Here is a 23,758-nt window from a genome sequence, read left to right as displayed (position 1 = left end):
GGTACAATTTCAATATCCTTTTTATAGCATTGTGCTTGTGTCAGTCAGGTAGGTTGCAGTTCGATGTTGCCAGTTTTATATCTATGTCCAATTTCTTAGTGGCGTCCAACCTCACCTGCTGCCATAATACACACTCTGGCTTTGCCTATTAAATTATCCAAAATCCAGTTGTATACATATAAAGAGTTGGTTTGCATATGCAGCTTTACAGTTTTCCACTAGAGAGCCAAGCGGAAAACTACCGGTTTAACTTCAACTCTGTGAGGTTAATATGTGCAGTGTCATTTGTCAATCACAATCAGCACACATTCTGTAGTGTCTTATCTTATTTTAACTCCAATTACTAGAGAGTTCACATCAAGCCATAATTTCCTATGGGTGTACCAACCTCGTTTGCTGGGATTGCTCATTATGGTTTGCACCATCATACAAACAAGCTGAGTGTCGGTCATCTCAGAGTCCTGATATTTGGTTATTGTATTTACTCTGTGTTTCATATTGACTCCCATTAAATCACTAATTGCAATAATTGAAAAACAGAAGAGTCACTTTACCTGCTTTCTCACAAAGTTCGATATAAAATATATTTTTAATGTTGTTCCTAAAAATAAAAAAAAGGTACTGTTGATTGTGACAATTCTTTGAAATGCTTCAGTTTAGATTTCTCCTCCGAACAAGAGCAAAACACCTATTTTTTTATGATTACCAATTATCAAGGCCAAGAGTCAATTTAGGATAAGGGTTAATGAATTAGGAAATGATTGCCTGTTACGGATGAGGAACACTATGGGAGTACTGATATTGAATCATGGTGTGAACTGTGTTTGATTACTTATAGTGAGATCCATGACAAGAATTTATTGACATTGGATTAGAAGAATACTTGTTTAAAAATTGGATTAGAAGAATATTTGTTTAAAAATTGGATTAGAAGATACTTGTTTAAAAATTGGATTAGAAGAATACTTGTTTAAAAATTGGATTAGAAGAATACTTGTTTAAAAATTGGATTAGAAGAATACTTGTTTAAAAATTGCAAGCATGAACGATTGGAATGATTCTAAATTTCGTCTTAGACTTTTAATCAAGTTAAATAACCATTTTTCAGTTCAAAACAATTAAAAAAACTCAAAAAAATGTCTTTGTCTAGCAAAAAGTTGCTTTTTAACAAGAGAGAGAAAGAGAGAGAGAGAGAAAGAGAAAGAGAGAGAGAAAGAGAAAGAGAGAGAGTGTGTGTGTGTGTGATACACAGGAGTTATCACTTATCAAGGCCCGTAGGCCACTTGAGGATAAGGGTTAATGAGTGTACAGTAGTCAATGGGACAATATCGTGTGTGTGTGTGTGTGTGTGTGTGTGTGTGTGTGTGTGTGTGTGTGTGTGTGTGTGTGTGTGTGTGTGTATGTGTAGCGAGGGAGATGAGAGACAGAGATAAATTTAAAGAATAGTCATTTATTTTCCTTCTTCATCTCTCTGTGTTTAAAGAATACTGCAGTAATGATTTAATAATGGAGATATAATTATAATTAGGTTTACACCTAGAAATTACAAGAAACATTGTTTGTATCTCCTTGTTCAATGGTAGTCCAAAGTTGTTAATTTATTAGAATGTAGTTAGCAGCAAAAGATGCTCAGGATCGATATGAGCTCTCACCTTGTTAATATGCTTTTAGTACTGCTGGGGTTCATACCATTTAAAGCAAAGGAGGTTCAATTAAAAAACTGCAATAAATATAAAAATAATTAACATTTGCCTAGAATAAAACAGAAAACATAACGATTAAACAACTTATCTTTTAACGCCTTCCGTCAGCAAGAACTTGTTTACATTAAACTTGAAGACGATCATATTGTAGCCACCTGGAAAGCGGGCCAGCAGAGAGAGAGTTCCACAGGCAAGCAATTCTAGAAAAGAAGTTTTTCATGAAATTTACGTTTAGATTTAGGCATAGATAGAGAATGAAGGAAATTGTTGATAGTGGTTGTAATTAGACGAGTGTTTTTGTTTTTTTTACGAAAGTTTGGCAAGGGGGAATCATAGATTGAATCTCACACATAGCATCCTGCTCTATCATGGTCTCTATTTGGTCTGAACTACATGTCGACTAAATTTAAATGATATACAAAAAAAACGAGTAGTGATTAAGAAAACGTGTTTGAAATAACATCCAAGCAACAGCAGTTGAATTAAAATTAATTAACCTTGTTGCCCCCTTCCTCAAAGGAGGAGGTAATGCCTGGGAAAATGGAATCCTGACGAGCAAACAGATACTACACTCCTTTTAAGAAGATAATATTTCAGAGGATTGTATCATGACAACAGCAGAACAAATGCTGTACAACCTCACCCCCCACCCCAATATATAAAGATTAATATACTGCCTGCTATTTTCGTACATTAAAGTAAACATAATATGAAGGAGAAATCTCTCCCCATACTGTTTCAGACTACACTACCTTCGCCTTATACTATTTCATAATAAGTATAATAGTATAATATCCTTTAATAGTATAGTTTCAACTTCAGACAGACAAATACATAACCAGTATGATTTAGAAATTTTGAGCCAATCTTTATTCTAAATTTTTTTTTTTTTTTCAGGGTGTTCAACTGGTTGGTTTGGAGAAAAATGTGACAAACAGTGTCATTGTGCAGATGGCAAAGAATGTCACAAAATAACAGGACATTGTCCTGAAGGCTGTGAAATTGGAAGGCGGGGTCCCGACTGTCAAGCTCTGAAATATGGTAAGATATACATTTTCTAATCTCTGTAAATCTTTTGATCATTGTGCAAACCACTTTGTATCATTGCAACAGCTGCTTACCATAGATTTATTGTTTGCTTGAACAGCTAAACTCTGGAATTCCCTTCCTGCTACCTGCTTCCCTGGCTGTACTGATATGCAGAAGTTTAAATGTAATGTAAACCAACATGTTGTTAATCTTTCCTAGGCATGGTCCCAAGGTCCAAGTAGCGATATGTTTTGTTTGGGGTGAACTTGAGTAAAAAAAAATAATAATAATAAATAATGGCAGTTTATGGATTTAGTAAATAAAAAGATAAATAATTCTATTCAATCACACGTTTATCGGAAACATTTCAGAAAAATGAAATAAAAAAGAGGTTAAAAAATAAAAACATAAATAAAATAACATTGAGAATTGTAAACCATGCAGCATCCTATGCAACGTGCAGCACACCATTTCCGGTGAGACAGATACAACTAGAGACTGAAGATAGCACAGCATACGCGACCAGAGGCAGGTCCTTTTTTTAGTTAAATTTTAAACCAATGCTTTTCTGATCGTCTGTAACACACACACACACACACACACACACACACACACACACACACACACACACACACACACACACACACATACATATAAACTCATGGTATTAAATTTTCTAGTTAGCCAATCAGCTTCTTAGTTATAATCGCGCCCATCCCAATCAGCCAATGGTCGGACACTTACAGGACAAAGATACAGTTGACCTTAGGTTCACCCTTTCCCTTCGTGTGCTTTTATGGGAAGGGTAGATATCCTTTGGGCGTAGGAAGCTGACCTACTAGGCGTAGTTAGCTATGTTATTTTGTGTTTTGGTTTATATTTCGATTATTATGTTAGTTTTATTCATAAAATTATTTATTGATTTTCTATTGTTATTGTCAATTTTAAAGTTATTTATGCATCGCTATCCTAGAGTAAAATTTATTCTGTGCACACAGTTGTTCACTATTTCTCTCTTACAGTTTAATAGATGTTGGGGTCCTTTAAAGAATAGGATAGCGAATTTCTCAACCAGGCATAACCTACACGAATAGTCTAGGTCCCTACTTGTCTTATTATTTTCCAGTCAACTATCAATGAACATCTGCTTTCTTTGAGTTCCCAGTATTGGTTTGCTAGTGCTGTTTTCATTCAGTGTTTTATTATTATTATTATTATTATTGAACGTGCTTTTATGGTCATAATATCTGGTTTTAAAATCTAAGGAAGTAATACCTACGTAGTATTTCTTATTATTCGGGTTTTCTTTGGCAAGTATTGTGGCCTGGTAAACTGTATATATATATATATATATATATATATATATATATATATATATATATATATATATATATATATATATATATATATATATGGAATGTACGATGCAGAGGTAACAGAAAAACACAAGCTGAAGCAGGTGAGAAAGTTTTATTAATACAACTTACAAATACATGTGTACATATTCATATATTTCTTATGCACATTATATTCATATTTGCACCGTGATCACCTGGGAAAATCGGTCTGGTTAAATATCCGTGTTATATAATATTTTGAGAAAGATTTCTTCGTCAGATATTTATTTGACTTTGGTTCAAACATGCTGTTGTATTAATAAAACTTTCTCACTTGCTTCAGCTTGTGTTTTTCCGTTACCTCTGCATTGTACCGCTTTCTACACATTCCATTTAACTACATACTATACAATGCTTCAAGCAAACTACATCCACCTATAACTACTTTCAAGTCGAGCTACCTTTTCAATCTGTTGTACATTTTGCTTCAAATTATTAGAAGATTCTTCATTGGCATATTTTAATATCCTTCGTAATTACGTATTTTAAAATATTCACTGTAAATAATTATTTTTTTGTAGAGAATGTTGCTTTACATAAAAGGAGCGAACAATCTTCAACAAAAAGCAAAGATGTCATCCTTGTCAATGGAACCTGCAAAGAAGCATATTTTAAATTTTCTTCCGATTTGGCTGTTGATGGAAACACAGATCAAAGACACGAACGACTTTCATGTATGCATACTGGAACAGAAAGATATCCAATTTGGACTGTTCACTTAGGAAAGACATATACAATAAGTCAAATTAGGATATACAATAGGGATTTCGAAAATAGTAAGTATTTTTAATCGATTTATTTTATATTTTTTTGGATTTCAGTAATTTAGTTGGCACATCAACCCTTGTTATGTCTCTATTTATTTTGATCCTGACAAGGGCAGAGTTAGATATAAGGTCGGGTAATACAGTTATCCCAAAAGAAGCACTATAGATTTGAAGTTGTAGTCAGGTGGGAAGCAGGCAGACGGAACAGAGTTCCACAGGCGTGCAGTTCTAAGAAAGAAGCTTTATTCATGGAATCCGCGTTTTGATTTAGGCACAGATATAGAGTGGGGGAAACTTTTCACAGTGGATTCAGCTAGGCAACAGATTTGATGTACATGTTCCATTTCAGATCAGGAGTAAAGGTCAAACCCAGAAGCTTATCAAAACACGGGGCCTCACCCAGACGAGAGCCATCTATCACAATTGATGCCAGATGGGGATCAGAGCGTTGATGTGATTGATGAGAGGCTGACGGTTAGTCAGGTAAGCTGGTTGGGTGGCCGATGCCCCCACCAGGAGCGACTCTTAATTACATGTTGACTGCTTGAGGGTCCGCCGCGAAAAAGAGAGAAATATGAGAAACATGAAGTCACGTGGCTGTATCTCTCCGAGTTAAAGGGCGACAATCGAATTAGCCTGGGAATTTCCATTCCCACAAATGTTAATCTTTTATTAATAGTTTTCAATCTCCCACAATGAAATAATTTGGCATCAAAGGAACAAATGAGAAAATGTAAATACGTTTATAAATGAATTCATATGTTCCACAGTTCATCGCTAATTTTCGATCATTTGTTTATCCCATAATGATGTAAGTTTTAGCAACGAAAGCACAGATCTAGATAGTGTGTTTTCTTCAATTTGATAGGCAAGATTAGAAGTTAAAAATATCTAATGATTATTTTTCATTCATTTCCATTAAAAATATATAGGATTATGATGATGATCGGTATCGGTTAGTAAATAATTGGCAGTTTATAACAAACAAAAGAAAAAACAAACAAAATTTTCTTGCATAAGATTCGAACCATCAATAGTAAAAACAAATATTCGAACTGAAGCGAATCTTTTAAGCCAAACTAATAAAAAATATTTAGTCTTTCTTACCTACTAAAATGAGTGGATTTTTATCTCTTAAAATATATCTAAATAGTTCATTGTCTAAAATAAAGAAACATGAATATAAAATCAAAAAATAGTTTCAAAGTGAAAACATATTAACGAACATTTATAAAATATGTTTCATTCGGTTTAATAATAAAAAAAACGATAAATGAAAGTAAACAATACGTGAAATACGTCTGAAGATTTGAAATGGAAACTATTTAGCTTTTCAGCTGAAAGAAAATGCTAAAAATGACGGAACATTTATTTCTAACGTTATTTTTACATAATTTTAATTTTGAAAAATAATTTTTAAATAACGTTCAAGAACTTCTGACATCGATAAAGACATTGTAGGTGGTGATTTCAAATCTGCGGTAAGGCTCTCAGATCAACCATTTAATTATGATGCCACGACATAATACACATATAAACATATACAGACAACATAATATATATCTATATCTATCTATATATCTATAAAAGTGAAAGTGTCTGTGCGTGTGTGTGTCTGTCTGTCTGTCTGTGTGCATTTCTCTACGCAATAACTCTGTCAATTTTCAGTCTGCAGACTCGAAATTTTATATACAATGTATGGAGATTTGGGAAAATCTTTGTAATCCGTTTTCAGTCAGAAATTTGAGAACTCTACCAAACTCCTCCGCCAATTTTGGGTATAAACAATTGAAATTGTAGTCTTAATTAGGTTCCTTGGACATGGATCTATCTTAATAACTTGATTTGAGTCCAAAACACTAAATATTATTAGCATTATTGTGGGTTACTTGCAAAACTTTCTTTTGTACTTCAGTAGAATTGTTTCTTTTACAGCAATGGCAATCTCCATCCTATCTATCCCAGCCTCAAACCAGTCTTCATTCTTCTTTGCCCTTTTTCCAAAAGGTGTTAATGGCAACCTTGTACACATCATCACAGATGAAGACTTGTACACATCATTGCAAATGAAGTCCCAGCATCGTGAACACAGTCTGTGGGGTAATAATCCAGAGCTTCTTGATGGCTTTGGAGAAACGTTCCTGCATCAACACTCTTGATGTATTAACATGGAGATGACCTTACTGCTTGGAACGATTGATCGGCTTGGGATGGAAGCACATTTTGTTGCTGACTATAGACTGGTCAGTGTTGCAGTCGGCACTATGGCAACTGCATGTACGGACCGCATGCTTCAACATAGTTTACCAGGTGCTGACAAAATCCATCTAGCGCCAATGCTTGGATTCGGGATGTCTCCAGGATACTTTGGGTGTAGCTGGGTGACAAAGAAGGTGTCAGTGATGTACAGGTTTTTTAGGAGAACAGTTCGAGTAGTTGCCAGCCATTCTCATTGAGCTTGAAAATGCCTAAGTGTCTGAGGCAGTGTGACCAGAAGCTGTGGTCTGCATTCACCGAGGTGTTGAAGTTTCTGAACAGGAGCAGGTTCTCCTTTTTTAAAATTCCTCTGATCTTAACCTTGAGATCCTCATAGAAGACATATTTGAACTCGGTAGAAGAGTAATGCATAAGGATTACACAATGGAGTTGCACACTCTATGAATCTGGTTCTCGTTTGCCAGAATATGTGTAGTCCTTTTCCTTGAGTTTGCCATTGTTGGTTAAACATGTCTCTTGGACAGCAGCAATATCAATGTTCTGTTTAACAAGCTCGCGGTCAATGATTGCTGTTTTTCTAGCATCATCAATTGGAGGTCGTCGGAGAGGTCAGAACATGTAGTTATAACATTCTAAGTTGTCAACGGTAAGGATAGTAGTTTAATTTTCTTTTCCTTTATGTTGTTACTTGGTGCTAAGCCTTTCGACAGTGTCTGAGCTTCACACATCCAATGAAGCAAGCAAATTGTGGTGGGCTAGTACCTTATTATTTAAGGGCTACTTGGGTTGAGGAGGGAGATGACTGCCAATAGGCTCTAGAGATCCTTCCCACCATCGGAAGCAAGCAGGTAACTTGATTATGTAGTAGAGCTGACATCTATTCAATGTAGCCGCCTTCGGCCTCAATCACTGTCTCAATGCGGATCCTAAATTGAGAGCATGCCTTTTCCACAAGCGCTGGTGAGAGCTTGGTGAATATTCGGCAGACGGTAGCAATCAGGCTGGCTTTGAGGTTGTGGGAGGTCATGTTGGTGATGTTCTCGATGTATGACCAAACAAAGTAGTTCAGCAGGTTCATGTTGGAGGAAGGGGCAGAGAGAGAAGGGTACAAAATCATAGCACTCCCTCTGAAGTCAAACCCGGGTCTCTTTGGACATGAGCCGGTGCCTAGTCTTGTTTCCACACCCAAGGTCTGCCAGCGACCACCTGATTGCACTACGAGACCACTACACTTTTCAGCATGTCCAGGTATACTTAGGTGTTGACTTTCAAGCCGACTTTGAAGATGTGAAGTGGCATGATATGGCCCTCACTTGAAACCATACAAAAGAGCATAACTGTGGCCGGAAACTTTGTTTTCATCACCCTGGGCATACCCCTGTTATTCATAGCAATCTAGCGATGCATTTTAAGAATACTTGGCAATGGTCTTATTGTCATGACTTTGATTGGTAGAGAACATGATTTGTACAGCAATGCATCTCCAATCTTGCTCGTTGAACATTGTGTCACTTTCAGACATGATAAAAGGCTCCTGTCGCTCTTGGGGTTTGTACACAACTGGCCAACTAGTAGATGGTCTGCAACAAAAAATAGAAATGGAATCATATCGTCTTTTCTATGGTGACAATTTTATTGTTCCACCCTGTATATAATTATAAAACTCTGTGAACTCTGTGGCTGTAACCTCTCTCCCACAGGAGAGACGTTGCGAACCTGTCTTTGTTTTATCATTACTTCCATGGCAGGTGCTCGTTTGAGCTCCAATCCCTGGTCCCCCCCCTCGTCGATCTTTCACGAAAAACACCCGTCTAGCTGAAACCGCTGTCAAAAATTTTCTCCACTCTTTATCTGTGCCAAAACCAAAGCGTAGATTCCATGAACAAAGCTTCTTTCTTAGAAGTGCCCGACTGTGGAACTCTGTTCCATCTGCCTGTTTCCCACCTGACTACAATCTAGATGTCTTCAAGTCCAACATAAACAAATTCCTGATGAACCGCCCCCTTAGGTAAACACTTTATCAAATCTCAACACTAACGTACTGTACACGCAATAACCCTTATCCCTGAGTGGCTTGATAAGTGGTGACCACCTTGTATATAGTGACTGTTAATTCCCCGTGTTGTTTCTATGCTGATGCAGCAAAGCTAGAGTGACCTCCACAGATACAGGCCTGAGCGAGTGATAAGGAGACCTAGTTTTGACCAGTTACCGGGGGTCCTCCTTTTAATATTATAAATAGTGATTACTCTGCCATACTGAGCATCACTCAAGAGGCCCAAATTTTCCAGAAAATTAACAAGATTGTCGTTTACCAACCTCTCAAAATCTTTGCTAATAACAGAGAGGTGAATTAGTTGGATTAGAAGGATCAGCAATATTTGTAGAGATAGGGACAACAGAGTACTCTTTCCAACAGAAAGGGAAATGTAACCAAAAATCTTAGACTGGTTAGGATCAGAAAAAACACTAGCAACAATATTTGGAGTGATTATTATGGAATCGAGATACTTACTAGTTTTCAAAGGAAAATCAGATAAAATTGCACCAAAATGATATAGCAAGAGAGACTAATGAAAAAAGAGTGAAAAATGTTATAATTCTAAGAAATAATTTTTTAATAAAACTTTAATAAAGATGGCTGTGTTTTTGGAGGTGTATCTATTAATTTAATTTTAAAAAAATGAGAAAAAACTATTTTACTAAATTTATAAGACTGGGAGTTTCAGTTAAAAAAAAAAGTGTAGTATCTGTTCTGATACTTGTACTTCATCTTTTCTGTCCTCGGAAGGTGATGAAAAGAACCTTTTAGATTGAAGCAATTTTTTATTTTGGTTCCAATCTAGTTTGCCACTTTTTTGAGACGTTCCCTGCCCCCGTCTCCTTTAAAATCAATCTTGTGTCTAACTCTGCCCCTCGTGAGGAGGCAAATAAAAATGGAAACTAAGATTTCTGGGGCTTACAACTACAATTTTAGTAAGATGCTTTTATTAAGACTGCATTGAATTTCCCCGGGGACACATACTAATCACCACCGGTAGCATTTTAGTAAAAATGCTATCTCATTGAGTATTTTGGAAAGTTACCAAATATGATAGATTGTCTGATCTGGTTTCGATTTCCCAAAGTTCATTGACTGTGAGAGACATCTGAAGAAGACTTAATAAACTCGAAACGTTATACTGCAAATGTTGGATAATTAATATTGTTAAAAGTTAATTAGTTATTATCGATCCATCTGCCTATCTATCTATTTATCTATCTATTCAATGGGATTCTTAAAATAGTTTATAATGGGAGTTATTCATTGTTTATAGAATAAAGTGTATCAATGGGTTTTAGCTGAAGATGTTTACATAAATAAGCTAAGTTAAATAAACAAAATAAAAGAAAGAAAGGATAAAGAAGTAGAAGAAGTCCATAGTTGGCTTATTGGTGGTAATGAAAAACGTTTCTTGTTAGTTTTTACCCGTCCTGACCCCCCTCCCCGTCATATATCCCACTTTCACAATTATACTCATAAAGCTTATTCTTATTTTTTTAACCTAGTTATTCGCTATTTATAGTCTTAACATTTTGTTAAAATAAAAATAAAAATGGAAAACTATTTACTGAGAGTAGATGCAAATAAACACATCCTGGAATTAATCTCAAAATTTATGTCATACTAGCCTGGGTGCCCGGTGTTGCCTGGGTATTTGGATGTGCGTGTTGAGCATAAAAAATAAATAATAAAAAAAGTGGTAGTAGGCAGGCTTGAACCCGTACCGCAAAGGAGGAAAAGAACGTGACCCCCCCCCGAAAAAAAAAGAAACGCGATGTCTTTACTGTTGTGTCCATCGCCAAACCAGAAGTGGCGAAAGTTTAAATTAAGGCTAGTCAGGCGAAAAGAGGGGCTGACTTTCGAAAATAGCGGCGAAAAAAGCGACTCCTCTTTGTAGAAATGTGCCCAGTTGAGAGTGAAGGTGTTGGCTAATTAACCTTGGTAAAGGTTAATTAGTTATTATTGATCTATCTTTCTATCTATCTATTCAATGGGATTCTTAAAATAGTTTATATTGGGAGTTATTGTTTATAGAATAAAGTGTAGCAATGGGTTTTAGCTGAAGATGTTTACATAAATTAAGTGAAATAAACAAAATAACCTTGGACAGGCAGACGTGGAAAGGTCACACGTAAGGGATACGTGTGCTTTTTGAATGATGACGTAACGGAACTGAGGTCAGGAAGTCGGTAAGTTTAGAGTCAAAGGGAGTTGAAGTTTAGTCACGAAAGTGAATAGACGTACTTCAAGCCAGGAAGCGAGGCTGTGAAGAATAAGTATGTAGACGAAATGCACACTCTTGTGAAGACCATTTGAGAGAACTGAAATAAATTTATATTATAAAAATACCAAGGGTTGTTCTGTGGTTACACAAGAGAAGGAAGAACAGAGGTCTCCATTGGTCAAAGTTAGTCGCTTCATGTTTCATCACGAAGCTTAGCAGTGAAGATAGAAGAACTCTTGAGGAAAGAAAGGTATGAAGCATATATTATTTTTCTTATAAAAAATGATACGTTTATGTAATATGAATTGTAATAAATACCCGTGTGATAAATCTCTGATACAACATCACTCAGTTTATACATCGATATCATATCCTCTGGCTAAACAACATACATACAATTTATACGGTTATAACGGGTGTTATAAGAAGAATATCTCCCACTGCTGTAAATGTGACATAACTGTTTTGCCATGTTGGCACCTCTTTATGTAACATATGACTGTTTTATATATCATCGTCATATAAATTTATGTAACATATGACTGTTTTATATATCATCGTCATATATATTTATGTAACATATGACTGTTTTATATATCATCGTCATATATATTTATGTAACATATGATTGTTTTATATATCATCGTCATATATATTTATGTAACATATGATTGTTTTATATATCATCGTCATATATATTTATGTAACATATGATTGTTTTATAGATCATCGTCATATATATTTATGTAACATATGACTGTTTTATATATCATCGTCATATAAATTTATGTAACATATGATTGTTTTATATATCATCGTCATATATATTTATGTAACATATGACTGTTTTATATATCATCGTCATATAAATTTATGTAACATATGATTGTTTTATAGATCATCGTCATATATATTTATGTAACATATGATTGTTTTATAGATCATCGTCATATATATTTATGTAACATATGATTGTTTTATATATCATCGTCATATATATTTATGTAACATATGACTGTTTTATAGATCATCGTCATATATATTTATGTAACATATGACTGTTTTATAGATCATCGTCATATATATTTATGTAACATATGACTGTTTTATAGATCATCGTCATATATATTTATGTAACATATGACTGTTTTATAGATCATCGTCATATATATTTATGTAACATATGACTGTTTTATAGATCATCGTCATATATATTTATGTAACATATGACTGTTTTATATATCATCGTCATATAAATTTATGTAACATATGATTGTTTTATAGATCATCGTCATATATATTTATGTAACATATGACTGTTTTATATATCATCGTCATATAAATTTATGTAACATATGATTGTTTTATAGATCATCGTCATATATATTTATGTAACATATGATTGTTTTATAGATCATCGTCATATATATTTATGTAACATATGATTGTTTTATATATCATCGTCATATATATTTATGTAACATATGACTGTTTTATAGATCATCGTCATATATATTTATGTAACATATGACTGTTTTATAGATCATCGTCATATATATTTATGTAACATATGACTGTTTTATAGATCATCGTCATATATATTTATGTAACATATGACTGTTTTATATATCATCGTCATATATATTTATGTAACATATGACTGTTTTATATATCATCGTCATATATATTTATGTAACATATGACTGTTTTATATATCATCGTCATATATATTTATGTAACATATGACTGTTTTATAGATCATCGTCATATATATTTATGTAACATATGACTGTTTTATAGATCATCGTCATATATATTTATGTAACATATGATTGTTTTATAGATCATCGTCATATATATTTATGTAACATATGACTGTTTTATATATCATCGTCATATATATTTATGTAACATATGACTGTTTTATATATCATCGTCATATATATTTATGTAACATATGATTGTTTTATAGATCATCGTCATATATATTTATGTAACATATGATTGTTTTATAGATCATCGTCATATATATTTATGTAACATATGATTGTTTTATAGATCATCGTCATATATATTTATGTAACATATGACTGTTTTATAGATCATCGTCATATATATTTATGTAACATATGACTGTTTTATAGATCATCGTCATATATATTTATGTAACATATGACTGTTTTATATATCATCGTCATATATATTTATGTAACATATGACTGTTTTATAGATCATCGTCATATATATTTATGTAACATATGACTGTTTTATATATCATCGTCATATATATTTATGTAACATATGACTGTTTTATATATCATCGTCATATATATTTATGTAACATATGACTGTTTTATATATCATCGTCATATATATTTATGTAACATATGACTGTTTTATAGATCATCGTCATATATATTTATGTAACATATGATTGTTTTATATATCATCGTCATATATATTTATGTAACATATGACTGTTTTATATATCATCGTCATATATATTTATGTAACATATGACTGTTTTATCGATCATCGTCATATATATTTATGTAACATATGACTGTTTTATATATCATCGTCATATATATTTATGTAACATATGACTGTTTTATATATCATCGTCATATATATTTATGTAACATATGACTGTTTTATAGATCATCGTCATATATATTTATGTAACATATGATTGTTTTATATATCATCGTCATATATATTTATGTAACATATGACTGTTTTATATATCATCGTCATATATATTTATGTAACATATGACTGTTTTATCGATCATCGTCATATATATTTATGTAACATATGACTGTTTTATATATCATCGTCATATATATTTATGTAACATATGACTGTTTTATCGATCATCGTCATATATATTTATGTAACATATGATTGTTTTATAGATCATCGTCATATATATTTATGTAACATATGACTGTTTTATATATCATCGTCATATATATTTATGTAACATATGACTGTTTTATAGATCATCGTCATATATATTTATGTAACATATGACTGTTTTATATATCATCGTCATATATATTTATGTAACATATGACTGTTTTATAGATCATCGTCATATATATTTATGTAACATATGACTGTTTTATATATCATCGTCATATATATTTATGTAACATATGACTGTTTTATAGATCATCGTCATATATATTTATGTAACATATGACTTTTTTATATATCATCATCATATCCCTGACTATGTAATACAATTGTTTTAATACAACACAAATAGCAAAATGGCAAAAATTGTTCAAATTGTAAAAAAAAAAAATGAAATGTTTTTTTTTTGTTTTTTTATTTATTATTCAATTTTCACCCCAAACAAGGCACAGTGCCACTTTGAAGCAGGGGGCTACTATTAGGGACTTAATTAGCGCGGTCATTATGAAGGGAGATGAGTAGAAAGATGTTTGTTAACATTACACTTGAACTTCTGCATATCATTGCAGTTAGGAAAGCAGAATCCCGGAAGGGAGTTCCAAAGACCCGCAGTTCTGGGGAAGAAACTATTGGAGTAAAAGGCTTTCTTGCACCTAAGGATCTCTACTGTAAAGGGATGAGACTTAGTAGCTTGTCGGGTTTGTCGGGGGTAGTTACGTCGGGGAGGTACAAGTGTTTGCAGTTCGTCAGAGCATTATTTTTTTGTTTCATAAATTTATTCATTTTATTTTTTTACATTGTTTTTCAATATATATTTTACTTAATGGTTATTTCTTTTTCAGGTGACCGTCTCGGCGAATATACAGTATTTGTTGGCAAGGAGGAATGCAAAGAACTTTCGAAAGATATTGTAAAGCTTTCAAAGATCATTGATGTGACATGCGACAAAAAACTCCGTGGAGATTCTGTCACAATAAAGCATAATGTATACAACGTTTATGAAAGGGAATTGCATATTTGCGAAGTGGAAGTGTTACGTGAGTAGAAAACAAATATAAAACAATCATAATATCTAATTTTGATGGTGATGATGATGATGATGATGATGATGATGATGATGATGATGATGATGATGATGATGATGATGATGATGATTGGTTTACCGTCTGATTTACATGTTGGCATGTTATGGACGAATTTAAGAAATCGACTTTGAAATCAACCTTTATTCATTCTTCTTCCTCTAAAATCAGTCCTTATGTTTTCCTTGGTCTTCCCCTGTAAATTGACCATTCTGCCTCAACTGTTCTACATCTACTGATTTACCTTTGATCAGATCTTTATCCATCCTTCTCTTATCTCCCATATTTTCAGAAACCAGTTAAGATATCTGTTAAATAATGTACTTCCTTTCATTATACAGGTTTCCATCTATTTAAAAAAAAAAAATTAGTTGGTAAGAGAGGTTATAGAACTGTTTGTGGTAGTGAACCAGTCCAAAGAACAGTTGGGAAATTTTCTATTGATTGTACCTGAAAGATAACAGCTGGTATAAAAAATTCACCTTTGCCCGAATGAAAAATATCTGTGTTCCTGCATATCAATGTTTTTATCTAAAAAAGTAAATGATGTTTTTTTTTTATTGTAGTGTATAATGTTAGAAGCTGAAAAAGACTCTGAATGTTAGAAATAAAGAGATAGAGAAAGACATTACGTGTACTTCCTAATAATTTTTTTTTTTTTTACACGGTGATCATCACTTATCAAGGCCCGGAAGCCACTCAGGGATAAGGGTTATTGCAAGTACATTACGTTAGTGTGGAGATTTGATGAAGTGTTTACTTAAGGGGGCGGTTCATTAGGAATTTGTTAACGTTGGACTTGAAGACATCCAAGTTGTAGTCAGGTGGGAAGCAGGCAGACGGAACAGAGTTCCACAGGCGTGCAGTTCTAAGAAAGAAGCTTTGTTCATGGAATCCGCATTTTGATTTAGGCACAGATATGGAGTGGGGGAAATTTTTCACAGTGGATTCAGCTAGACGGGTGTTTTTCATGAAAGATTGGCAAGGGAGGACCAGAGATTGGAGTTCAGACGAGCACCTGCCACGGAAATAACGATAAAACAAGGATAGGCTCGCAACGTCTCTTCTGTGGGAGAGACGTTGCAGGGTAGAGAAAAGGGCATCCCCCACTTAGCCACAAAGTCTATTTTGTACACTGTCAAGGCAGGATAGGCTGTTTTTAGCAGCTCCTACCCAGATATGGCAACAGTATTCCATCCTTGGACGTACTTGGCTTTTATATAGATAGAGAATTGCATCAGTAGTGAGATATCTTCTGGAGCGGTAGAAGGATCCCACCATCTTTCCAGTGACCTTGGCAACAGACTTGATGTACGTGTTCCATTTCAGATCAGGAGTAAAGGTCAAACCCAGAAGCTTGTCAAAACACGTGGCCTCACCCAGACGAGAGCCATCCATCACAATTGATGCCAGATGGGGATCAGAGCGTTGATGATGTAAGAATAGGAGTTTGGTTTTGGATGCATTAAAGGTAACCAGCCACATATTCCCCCACTGAACCACATGCTCGAGATCAGAGGAGAGAGAATCGGAGAGAACTTTGTCATTTACAGCCTTTGATGTGTTGCCGTAGATGGTCGTGTCATCAGCATAGATGTCAACGAATGATTTAAGTATGTGTTTAGGGAGGTCATTGATGTAGATCAGGAAGAGAGTTGGGCCTAGGATTGACCCCTCAGGGACTCCAGCATTTATATTGCAGGCCTCCGATTTTTGTCCATCTACCACTACTCTTATGAGCCTATCGGAGATAAATGATTTAATGATTGAGAAAACATTTCCAGTTATACCGTAGCTGGAAATCTTGTGAAGTAGACTCTTATGCTATACCTTGTCGAAGGCCTTTGATATGTCAAGAGCAATTGCCCTAGAAAGGAAGCCTTTGTCAAGAGATTCACTAATCCTGTGGGATATAACCGTCAGTACATCTGCGCTAGATCTTGCAGAGCAGAAACCATATTGTGTGTCACTAAGAAGGTTGTTCCTGCTGAGGTGGTTGACTATTTCTCTATTTAATATGGATTCCAGCAACTTACTCATAACACACAGGAGACTTATTGGTCTGTACTTAGAGGGAGATGACATATCACCTGAATTCTTAAATACAGGGCAAACTGATGAGGTCTTCCAGGGTGTTGGAAAGCACTTCTCCTTAAGGCAGCGCTTAAATAGTTTCGTAAGTATGGGAGCAAGTTCTGGTTGAAGCTTTTTTAACACTATAATTGAGATGCCATCAGAGCCAGTTGCTTTACTAGAATCTAGGTTCTTTATTAGCTTGGCGACCTCATGCACTGATATTTGTATGTTACCTAGCTTGTTCTGTGTTATAGGAGGAAATATGGGGAGTTGATGGCCTTCGTCGCATAGGGTAGAATTAGCTGCAAAGTTCTTTGCAAATAGTTTGGCCTTGTCTGACGCTGACGAGATGATCTCTGGTCCATTGATAATGGTTGGGATAGAACTTACACTTCTGTTCAGGATCCTATTTGTTATTTGCCAAAACTGGTGGGAACCAAGCCGCTGATCAGCTACCTTAGATTTAACAGACTGGGCATATAGCTCTCTTGCATTTTTTATTACTCTTTTACAGTGGTTACTGGCAGTCCTGAAAGCAGCTTTAGTCTCAGTGCATCTATTACGTTGGTAACTATGAAAAAAGTGATTTCTGTGCGCGATAGCAGCAGCACATTCTGGGGAGAACCATGGCTGGCTGTTAGGTTTTTGTTGGTATTTTGTAGATGCTATGAATTGGTCTATGCCTACAATTAATCATTCGGTCAGATCTGATACTATAGAGGACACTTCCTTTTTAAACATTTTTACCTATTATGTATTTTGATGTTTCTTCCATATTTTTAACATGATTATTGTTGATTGTTTTTGTATGCCGTATTGACCGGGACTGTAGAATATACTGACTGAACCAATATGGAGGGATACGATGCCACGATGTGGCCATCACTCAGTCATGGGTAGCAATCCATGATGTTTAAAGACAGAATCATGATGGTTGAACAGTCCATGTCCTGGTTGCCAAAATATTCACATAATTTGCATCATTTCACTTCAATTCTTGCTTTAACTAAACATGAGATCTGATCTTAGCAACCAGCTGATCAAGATATACGCTAGCCAAAACATTAATCCCAATTGTACCATTCAACATGACCTTTTGTGATTAGATATCTATTCCTTCTGTAAGTATTAAATGCTAGGAGACAATAACCAAGGGACAATTGTACCAAGAAAATGAAAAGTTTGATCATCGTTATATTCGGTTAAATATCTGTTTTAAATGCAAGCGTATGTTGTTTCATGTAAGTAAATATTAGTTTTCAGATACCAGCAGTGACTCAAAACTGTAGTCAATACGAGTATACTGGTCGTGTATCTTTTTCTCAAACGAGCCTTGGTATTTTCTGAACAGAAGTTAGACTTTGCAGTTGGATCCAATTTTTATGGAAAAAGAAAAACAACAAAAGGTGAAGGTTAATGAGTAATTATCTAGAGATGGTGTTTAGATAAAAATATTCGTCCCAATCACTTCACTTAGTTGACATCAAGATCTGACCTATAAAATTTTGATTTAATAAATGAAATGTCTTTCAAGGTAAATTACTCTGCAGTTTAATTGTTAGAAACTTGTGAGGAAGGCCAAAAAAGAAATTGTCGAGTTTCTTAAGAGAAAACCTATTGACCTATTGACCTATTGACCTATGTTGTGCCAAAGAAATTCGATTGAGAGAAATGTTTTAGAATGATTGTGGGGAAAGAATGTAAGATATAAGCGCTTTTAAATTGGAAATGAAAAAGAAAAGATGATGTTTGTCTGTGTTTTTTTATTACATAAAGATGTTTATATTTAATGGTTGATTTTAAGCTTGAAAATTATCAAATCATATTGCTGAAACTGATCACAGCAATATATGCTCATGAATTGTGGTTCGAGCGAAGATGTGAAAGATGAGTTTTATGATAGATTCATTACACTAACTTGTAGCGTTGATGAGAAGTTTATTTACCTCCTTCGCTTAAGGTTAGACATAAGGTCGGGTAGGTTTGAAGTGCACTCTGGCATGAAAAATACGTGAGCAGCTCTGTCGGCATTCCCCGGTATGAATGTAAAGCCTGGGGAAAGTGGACTTCTTATGACTAAACAAAACTATAGCTCAGCTTGACAACAATAAAGCCACGGTTGGATTTATTTGAAAAACTTGCTGTGACAGGAGATTTTAATGGTCATTTTGGAAAGACATCGGGTGGTTTTGTCAGTGTCCATTAAGGACATTAGTATTTGATAGGAATACAGAATAAGAAAGAATCTTAAAATTTCTTATTGATGACCATGTACATTTTTTTTTTACTCACATTCACCCTTAGCACGGCATATCGCCACTTGGATGCAAGGGGCTACTAGCTGGGGCCATGTCTGTTGGTTTCCGTTGCACCTAAACTTCTGCATATCTGTACAGTCAGGGAAGCAGGTAGCAGGAAGGGAATTCCAAAGTCCAGCTGTTCGAGTGAAGAAACTATTAGAGTAGAAAGCTTTCTGGTATTTAGGGACCTCAACAGTGAAGGTGTGTGATTTTATTGCTAAACGGGTTTGTCGGGGGTATGTACGTCGAGGGGGCATGGATATGACATGGTTAAAGAGGCATCTAATAATTGTTGATAGCAATACATTTTTAAGAAAAAGATAAAACCATTTTGAATATGTATGAATCTGGAACAAATAGAGAAGAAGAAATTACTTTGAAATCATATGAGAGAATCGCTTATTTATAATCTAATTTGAGTTCGCAATGAATGATCAACTAATAAAATCGATAGAATTTCAATAATGAAAAATGTTTGAAAAAAAAAAGAGAATGTTGCTGAACTAAATGATAGATAAAAGGGAACAGGAGAAAGTGTGGAATGGAGGGGGTCACCACTTGTAACGGAGTATGTCACCACTTGTAACGGAGTATGTCACCAGTTGTAACGGAGTATGTTACCACTTGTAACGGAGTATGTTACCAGTTGTAGAGATCGGTGTTGATCACTTGTTATGAACGGGGTTACCAATCTGTAGGCTGCGTGTTCGATATTTCTTAGAGGCTGTTATGTTGAAGATCGAAGGTCGTCGTTTGTAGTTGGGACAGCGTAATAAACCATCAACAATAAAGAGTACATTTAAAAGGAAACATTTAAAGAAATCACGCTAAAACAGGATCACATATTTACATATATACAAAGGTTATTTATTTACAGAGAAGTATTGGACAATACAGAGTGTGTTTGTGTACGTGTGTGTGTGTGTGTGTGTGTGTGTGTGTGTGTGTGTGTGTGTGTGTGTGTGTGTGTGTGTATCATGCATGAAGTAAAATGTCCGTTGTGCGCATGAGCTCATTCTATATACGTGTATGGAATTAGAATATTCGTTGTGTGTATATATCCTTTGTGCATACGTGTGTCTGAATGTTTATGTGTATGCTCACAAGAGTTCATTAAAATATGCATTGGATGTTCATAGTATATGTGAGAGTTAAGGGAAACACGTGCATTCATTCTTACCTTGAGTAAAGTAAATGCTCTGTAGAGGTGTGTGCAAAAAGCGTGTGTCTCTCTCGACAGCTAGATGGGAAAAGAGAAAGAGATAGGCAGCTAATGGAACAGGAAGTAGAACGCCATCTATCAGCTAAAACGTGAATCATGACAAGAGGAAGTAACCGGTGTATAATTGAGATATTTTGTATGCAACCTAAGTAATGGCATAACAGTCTGAAAACAGCTGGCCATAAGTGTGATGTGGGTTTAATTTTGGAAGCCTCATAATTCTCGTTTGCCCTCTATTTTTCCCGTTTGTCCTCGCATTCCATAAGAGATGTTTTTGACAAAAAGGAAAGAATTACCATTTTTTGCTCGACTGTTGTTTTAAACGGATGACATGTGGAAGTTTTCAACCAATTCATAATATTCATAATCATTCAACTGTCAATCTGCCCATCTCATTAACCTATATGCTCGAATGGTTTTTGTCCTTGATAATTGCTAATAATAGGTAAAAGAAATGTAAAACTTTAAATGCTATTTTCTTTTCAGAATGCTTACCTGGTTTCTATGGCAAGCGATGTAACAATGCCTGCCGCGAATGTAAAAATTCATCCTGTGACCAGGTGACCGGAGAATGTCTTTTAGGTTGTGCACCTAATTTTCAAAAACAACCGACCGGCAACAAATGTATAGGTAAGATATTTTTTAGTAACCAATATACATAAACCATTAATAAGGATAGCAATAATGTAGAATAAATTTGGTTTATTTATTGAACATATCTGTGTGATTTATCAATTCAGCCTTTATTATTATAGCTTATTTGCAGTTTTGTTAAGAGAGTTAAAACCAGCAGTTACGTTTTTTTAAGGGAAGGCCACTCGAGGATAAGAATTAAGCAGTATACGAAGGTTACTGAAACAACACTACTGGAAATTGGGTAATATTTGATTATTCAAAAGGATGGCTCAAGAAAAACTTGTTTACATTGGACATGAAAACGACCATATTGTGGAATTTGATTATTTAAGACGACAGCTCAACAAGAACTTGTTTACATTGGACATGAAAACGACCATATTGTAGAATTTAATTATTTAAGAGGACAACTCAACAAGAACTTGTTTACATTAGACTTAAAAGCAACCATGTTGTAGTCAGCTGGAAAGCAGGCCAGTGGAACAGAGTTATACAGGCGAGCAGTTCTAGAAAAGAAGCTCTGTTTATGGAACTTGCATTTAGATTTAGGCACAGATAAAGAATGGGGGAAATTGTTGAGAGTGGTTGTAGCTAGTTGAGTGCTTCTGTGAAGGTTTCGCAAGGTTGGATCATAGATTGAAGCTGAGACAATCATTAACCATGAAAATAATAATAGAGCAGAAACAGGCAACGTCTCTTGTGTGGAAAAGTGGTTGAAGGGAAGAGAAAGGGACATCTTCTACTAGGTTTTGAAGTCGGTTTTGAACTCTGTCAAGGCAGGATAAGTTTTCCAAGCAGCTCCTGCCAAGATGTGGTAACAGAAATTCATTTTAGGACGTGTCTGGCTTTTATGCAGGTAAAGGATTATGTCAGGAGTGAAATACCTCCTGGAGCGGTAGAATGATGCAACTATTTGTCCAGCGATTTTGGCAACCAATTTGATACAGGTCTTCCATTTCAAGTCAGGAGTAAAAGTCAGACCCAGAAACTTGTTAAAGAAGGGAACTTTTGAAGCGGGATCCAGTCATATCAATTGGGGCCAAGTAGTGATCAGAGCATTTAAGGTGAAAAGATAGAAGCTTGGTTTTTGATACATTAAAATTAACCAGCCATATTTTGCCCCATTGCACGACATGCTCCAGGTCAGAAGCGAGAGGCTCTGAGAGATTTTGGTCATTGTTGACCTTTGAAGTGTTGCCATAGATGGTAATGTCGTCTGCTATATGTTGACAAAGGAACTTAGAATGTGATTTGGAAAATCATTGATGAAATTAAAGAAGAGAGTTGGGCCCAGGATGGCTCCTTAAGGTACACCAATATTGATACTTTGAGTTTCGGACTTTTGCCCATCAACAACTACTTGTAAAAACCTATAAGAGAGAAAAGATTCGATGGTTGAGAAGATATTTCCAGTATCCCATAACTGGAAATCTTTTCTAGTAGACATTTATGCTAAAGCCTATCAAATCTCTTTGATTTGTCAAGAGCTATTGCTCTTGAAAGGAAACCATCGTTGATAAATTAACTGATCTGATGTGAAATTCCAGTCAGTACATCAACTGTAGATTTTGCCGGACAGAAACCATATTGCTTGTCACTGAGTCGGTTGTTTTTGCTTGATTTTTTTTTAATAATTTCTCTATTTAATATGGATTCAACCAACTTGATTTCCAGAATTTTTAAATACTGGGCAGACTAATGAGGTTTTCCAATGTGTTGGGAAGCATTTCTCCTTAAAAAGCCTAAATATTAGACATTTTCTAGAATCAAAATATATTAGATTATTACAAAAATTGGAATAAGGATTCTAGATATAGGTTTTAATAACATTATAGTTTGACTTTTATGTTTGTAAGGGGACATAAAAGTTGCGCAAATCTGTTCTGTTTAGCAAATTAATTTTATCCGTTCTGAGTTATTTTATTTACTACTGGGTCACCTCTTATTAAAGTCAAGTTCCACTCGAGTATAAATGATTGCGAACCCAAGAATGAGGAACACTAAGTCCTGCAGAAATATTTTTTTTCACAAGTAGGAAACCCTTACATGGAGATTTTGCCTAATTCTCAGCACATAAAGGAAGGAAGGAAAGTCTTTTAAACTTGTGATGGAAAAACGAATTTTGGTTGTGATTATCCC

General features: G+C 34.7%; 1 protein-coding gene across 1 annotated transcript in view; it reads left to right on the top strand.

The window, feature by feature from the left end:
* The window catches only part of LOC145286341 (uncharacterized), a 265,839-nt gene that overhangs the window by 30,821 nt on the left and 211,260 nt on the right, over nt 1-23,758 (top strand). The window contains exons 5-8 of the mRNA XM_080135264.1: nt 2,601-2,744; nt 4,651-4,905; nt 15,146-15,340; nt 21,470-21,613. Coding sequence (XP_079991390.1) covers nt 2,601-2,744; nt 4,651-4,905; nt 15,146-15,340; nt 21,470-21,613 — 738 coding nt within the window. The remainder of the gene's footprint in view (nt 1-2,600; nt 2,745-4,650; nt 4,906-15,145; nt 15,341-21,469; nt 21,614-23,758) is intronic.

This window comes from Euprymna scolopes, chromosome 10 (assembly GCF_053919585.1).
Source record: "Euprymna scolopes isolate OS-2025 chromosome 10, ASM5391958v1, whole genome shotgun sequence".
Lineage (NCBI taxonomy): Eukaryota > Metazoa > Mollusca > Cephalopoda > Sepiida > Sepiolidae > Euprymna > Euprymna scolopes.
The sequence above is the reverse complement of the archived record's forward strand: the minus strand, read 5'-3'. Positions and strand labels throughout refer to the sequence as shown.